This window comes from Plasmodium cynomolgi, chromosome 13, assembly GCF_000321355.1.
Source record: "Plasmodium cynomolgi strain B DNA, chromosome 13, whole genome shotgun sequence".
Taxonomy (NCBI): Eukaryota; Apicomplexa; class Aconoidasida; order Haemosporida; family Plasmodiidae; genus Plasmodium; species Plasmodium cynomolgi.
Window position 1 is genome coordinate 492,717 of NC_020406.1, and position 5,952 is coordinate 498,668.

Below are 5,952 nucleotides of genomic sequence, written 5' to 3' on the forward strand. Positions count from 1 at the left end.
ATAATATTGGTGGAGGTGTGAGCAAAAAGGATAAATTGCACTTTGGGGGAATACACACGCACGAAAGGGGAACTTTCCAAAATTTGAAGGAGGCCCTGGGATAGCGCCTCGACTGCCCCATTTTGCAGACCCATTTGGAGAGCCATTTTGGAGAGCCATTTTGCAGACCCATTTTGCAGACCCATTTTGCAGACCCATTTTGCAGACCCATTTTGCAGACCCATTTTGCAGACCCATTTTGCAGACCCATTTTGCAGACCCATTTTGCAGACCCATTTTGACTGCCCCATTTTGGCACCCCCCCACATAAGGTAGAAAAATGCTGGGAATACAGGAAGGACGGGCATTCTTCAATGCCGCGAGGAACCCAAACAACAGACCAGAAAATAACATCCGCATTGAGGACAACCTACCCAGCCTGAACGAAGTGTACAATTATTTCCAGGACTTTCTGTCGAGGTACTCATCCAATACACTGAAGGAAGGAAACTTGAAGAGGACGCTCTTCGAAAATGTGAAAAATAATAATTTCACCCTCGATTTGAAATTGGACGATATATACAAACAACAGACTGTTTTCGAAAATAACGAAATAAGTGCAACCCCAATTTCGGAGAGAAAAATGAAAAAACCAGAGAATTATTCTGCCATTTTGGCAAGGGCCCTCTCCGAAAGACCTCTAACTTATTTACCTACTGTTGAGCGTGTATGTTACGAAGTATGCGAAACAGCTAATATATTAAATGATGAAGATGAACACTTGAATTATATTCAAATAAATTTATTGAATACTTTTATTAGGCCCACACCGATTAGGGGTCTCCTAGCAGCTACTCAAGAAAGGTTTGTTGTTGTTCCAGGAATTATTGTGCAGGCTAGTAAACCACAACATAAAATGAGGAAAATTACTCTCCAATGTAGATATTGTGATCATAAAATGTCAATTGATGTGCCATTGTGGAAAGATAAACCTCAGTTGCCACCCTATTGTAGATATTCATCTACCATGAAGTCTTCTATGGGAGTTGCTAACCCTATGGATAATCAACTAGGATGTAATGGAGTGCTAGAGCCATATGTGATATTACCAAATGAGTGTACTTTTGTTGATATACAATCTTTGAAGATGCAAGAATTGCCTGAGGCTGTTCCAACAGGAGATATGCCAAGACATTTACAATTAAATGCTACAAGATATTTATGTGAAAAAATGATTCCTGGAGATCGAGTATATGTTCATGGAGTTCTTACTTCCTACAATCCAAACCCTAAACCTACAAGGGCAGATGGAACGAATTTTTCTTACCTTCATGTTTTAGGCTTTCAAAAATATGACGACATGACAGGAAATGATTTAAATTTCGATGTAGAAGAAAGAAATGAATTAACGTTATTAGCAGCTGAACATGATATACATGAAAAAATATTTAAGTCTGTAGCACCAGAGCTTTATGGAATGGATGAAGTAAAGAAAGCTTGTGCGTGTTTACTCTTTGGAGGTACTAGGAAGCGAATTGGAGAGGAAACCAAAATTCGGGGAGATATCAACATGCTGATGCTTGGAGATCCCTCAGTTGCCAAGTCACAAATTTTAAAATTCGTAAATCGATGTGCCCCCGTTTCGGTGTATACATCAGGAAAGGGTAGCAGTGCAGCTGGATTAACTGCAGCTGTTATGAGAGACAGTCAGGGTGTTTTCTCCTTAGAAGGTGGAGCCATGGTTCTAGCTGACGGAGGAGTAGTCTGTATAGACGAATTTGATAAAATGAGAGATGATGATGTGGTGGCTATACACGAAGCTATGGAACAACAAACCATATCCATTTCTAAAGCAGGAATTACTACCATGCTGAATAGTAGATGTTCTGTCATTGCTGCAGCCAATCCGTCCTTTGGATCATATGATGATTCGCAAGACACCACAGATCAGCACGATTTTAAGACAACCATTTTGTCCCGATTTGATATCATATTTTTGTTACGTAATAAACAGGACATAGAAAAGGATACCCTTCTGTGTAACCATATCGTCGCCTTGCATGCGTCAAAGCATAAATCTCAGGAGGGGGAGATTTCTCTCTCTAAGCTGACTAGATTTATTCAGTACGCCAAGAAGGAAATCGCCCCTCTGCTGTCTAAGGAGGCCAGGGACTCTCTGCGCAATTTCTACGTGCAGACAAGAGCGGAGTACCGAGGGGACAGGCGTTCCGTTACGAAGAAAATTCCCATCACGTTGCGTCAGCTCGAATCGCTCATTCGGTTGGCGGAGAGGTTAGAGAGCGCCCATGAGGGCGTCCATGAGAGTATCCCTTCCATGTGCCAATATAGCATATATCAGCTGGACGGGCGCGAGTGCTTACGTGCACATCCGCTGGGTGCGTACTTCCCCCTGAGTTGGTGACCCCTCTCTATCCTCCCCTTTCGCATCGCTTCACTCGGAACTACCTCCCCTGCAGCTTTGCCAAAATGGAGCTTTCCCAGTTCGCCACGGAGAAGCACGTGCAGATGTCCATCGACCTCTTCTCGGCCTCCACCGCCGAAACGGCGAAGCAGTGCCTCATTTTCGAGACCATGTCCCCCTTGGAGCAGAAGGCCGTGAAGGTTCGCGCGAGCGAGCAGATATGTGCGGTGCACGTTAGAACGTGTGCATTTTTACGAGCCGTTCCCGATACCAGGTGAAATAACTTCCCTTTTTCCCTCGCCCCCTTTAGCAAGCGGAGGATGCCATACTGGGACGACTCGGAAAGGGGCAGAGGGCCTCGCGGGTGAATTTATTCAGGGAGTTGCAGCTAAGAGGATTCGACCGATCGGCTTTATCCAAGTAATGAGAGCGGACGGGGCTAAATGCCGAGCGGCGGCACAGCCCCACGACGCCTTTTGAGAAGCGACAGACATGTGTGCACATGTATGTATACATATACATATATATACATATGTATGCATGTATGTATGTACAAATAAGCATCCCCCGCGGAGAAACTCCTCCCCGTTACCTCCTTTTTGCCCCTTTTTTAACTGCGCAGGGCCCTGGCTATCCTGATCAAGAAGGGGGAACTCCAGGAAAGAGGGGACCGCTCCGTCAGACGCTGTTAAACGAGGAAGCATTCCTTCACTTCGCAGCCCACGCGCATGCCAACGTGCCGCTTGCGTTATTTTTTTCTGTTCACCTTTCGTCACGCCCACCATACATGCTACATGTGGCACAGTGCGTACTAAGTAGCACATGACACATATTTGCTTGCCACACACATATATATCACCCCCCATCCCATGTATATAATATCCCCATTTTTAATTGCCATTTTGAAAAACTGAACTTTTTTCCACAATCCTTTTTATGCCTCCAACAAGTGTACACTATTTTGCTCTTTTTTTAAAATAATAAAAAAAAAAAAAAAAAAAAAGAATTTCCTTTTCCTCAATTGTGAATTAAAAAAATGAGAAAAATGTCACCCGGGAAGGTATACCCTTTTTCCGCGCACAACAGGGTTACGCGTTAATCTTTATGTACGCGTTGTTCTGACTGGGCAAGTTAATGGCACTGCGGGTTGTTGACACATAGGCCTGCTTAAAATTTTGCACACGGAACGAATGCGATAACATGGACCCATGGGGCATTTCTACCTACAAGGCTAAATTCCGGGGACGTCTCCCTTCACACCATCTTATGAGAAGACGTGACTATTTTTTTTTTACATTTTCCGAACCTTTGGCATGTACCGGGGCGAACTGTACGTACTTTTTCATGTACATTTGCTATTCACGCGAGCACGCACGCATATAAATGTTCGCTCAATTTTGCACACTTCTTTGGTCTTCACCAAATGGGTATGCAACTTTAGCGATCAAGCTTTGTCTACTAAGAGCTGCTAAAAATGGCGCATTAAAATTTGTTACGGCTAGGGTTTGCAGCACGGGGGTTTTCCTATGTACAGTAACATATGGTGACATTACGCCTGTTACTCCCCCTCCCTGGGCAGCATTCTGAGGGGTGAGGGAGCTAAGCAAGGTACGTACAAGTATACCTCCACAGATGTACGTACATGTAAAGGAACATAATATGTTTACGCGTGTTATGGCCTACCCACGGCTGCATTTTTAAAATTGCGCATATCTGATGACTAATGCGTGCACACGGGCAAGCGAAGCAAACGCGTTGTCACACAAGGTGAAGAAAAACGGATGAAAAAAAAAAAAAAAAAAAAAACGAAAGAGGAACTAAGAAAGAGGAAATTTTAGAAGGAAGAGGGAAAAAGGCAAAACTCCGATTTCCACTTAACGCGCGACCGCCCCATTTGCATGTTATGGGCAAAAAAATACCCCCCGCAAGCAATACGCATCCGCCCAAGGGGGATAAAATTATACAACTTCTACGTACGTATATTTTTTTTATACTTGCATAGCGTACATGTATATATTTTATATACTACATAATATTTTTTGCATATGTATAATATTTTATACTATTATGTATATTGTACATTTTTTACATACGTACATACGCACAAATAAATACACTATACTACACTTCCCCATTTTGGCCCCATTGAAAATGAAAAAAAAAAAAAAAAAAATTGAAACAGGAAAGAAGCGAAATTGAACACGGGAAGAAATAAAAAAAATACTTTTCATTTTTTATACCGTTTTTTTTGCATCCATCCATTTTGATTTCACAAAAATTTCTTTCCCCCTTTTGCTTTTTTTCTTTTGTTTTTACGCTCACGTTTTAAAAACAATTTAACTTCCCCTCAAAGCAGCGAAACAGAAATAAAGAACACTTTTTTTACAATAAATATATCAGCAAACATATGTAACTGTAAAGGAAATCAATTTTAGCAAGTTAAAAAAATTTATGTTAAAATTACAGTACTGCCAAAATTGAAAGGAAGAGGAAAAGTTCGTATTGCCGTGCTTTGCGCGAATATATTGTGTTATATACCGCTTTGTTAAAACAAATCAGTTAAAGTATTTTTTTTTCTTCTTCTTTCCTGCGCGTGTTCGGGATTCCAGCACATATATATACATATACAATACGTACTGTATACATATATATATATATATATCCCCCCAGAGCGGGCATCGCTTTCCTCAAAAAGTAAAACTTTTTTACGCCGCCGCGAGCTTTCCTCACAAACACAAGATTTCTAGGCCATTTCACCAAAATGCAGATCTTTGTGAAAACTTTAACAGGTAAGGAGGCTTGTTGACCGGCGCCGCAGATCGGTATGCCCAACATATGCGCGTTTGCATGTGAATCGGTATGCCCATTGGCATTAATATTGGAGTGCCGTGCGTATTTGCATATAATCCCCTTCGCTCATATTTTGTGAACTTGCACGTTACCATTCTTTTTCTTTATTTTGGCCCCCTCCTAATATGTTCCTACCTCTATGCACTGTGACGTTTATGAACATGAGCAGATTACGTTCGTCGTATTAGGGAATACGTTAATGTGTGCATCTAGTAGTTGCCTTTTTCGTGTGCAACGTTGTGAGCATTAGCGAAAGTACTAACTGTTGCTCATCCATTTTTCTTTTTGCGCTTACCCTTGGGGAGGGTTACCAAGTGTATATGTGATGCATGCAATTGTGTTAAGTGCATGAAAAATGTAAATATGGAATTTTTTTTTTGTCTAGCTAGCCATGTTCGCGTATATTTTTTTATTCTAGCTAGCCATTTTTGTGTATATTTTTTTATTCTAGCTAGCCAATTTTGGTATTTTTTTTGTAGGAAAAACCATCACCTTGGACGTGGAATCATCCGACACGATCGAGAATGTAAAGGCGAAAATACAGGACAAAGAGGGAATCCCCCCCGACCAGCAGAGACTGATATTTGCCGGCAAACAATTGGAAGACGGAAGAACCCTATCCGACTACAACATCCAGAAGGAATCCACCTTACATTTGGTCCTGCGTTTACGAGGTGGTATGCAAATTTTTGTGAAGACCC

At 41.8% G+C, this 5,952-nt stretch overlaps 2 protein-coding genes across 2 annotated transcripts; both read left to right on the forward strand.

The window, feature by feature from the left end:
- Positions 1 to 338: 338 nt before the first annotated feature.
- PCYB_132040 (DNA replication licensing factor MCM5) lies at positions 339 to 2,823 on the forward strand (the record flags this gene model as incomplete). Its single annotated transcript, XM_004224228.1, has 3 exons — positions 339 to 2,271; positions 2,457 to 2,634; positions 2,712 to 2,823. Coding segments are annotated over 3 exons (2,220 nt in total), but the record flags the coding sequence as incomplete, so codon positions are not given.
- Positions 2,824 to 5,162: 2,339 nt separating this feature from the next.
- Positions 5,163 to 5,928, forward strand: PCYB_132050 (polyubiquitin 5; the record flags this gene model as incomplete). The annotated part of the gene is made up of 2 exons (XM_004224229.1): positions 5,163 to 5,190; positions 5,731 to 5,928. Coding segments are annotated over 2 exons (226 nt in total), but the record flags the coding sequence as incomplete, so codon positions are not given.
- Positions 5,929 to 5,952: the final 24 nt, after the last annotated feature.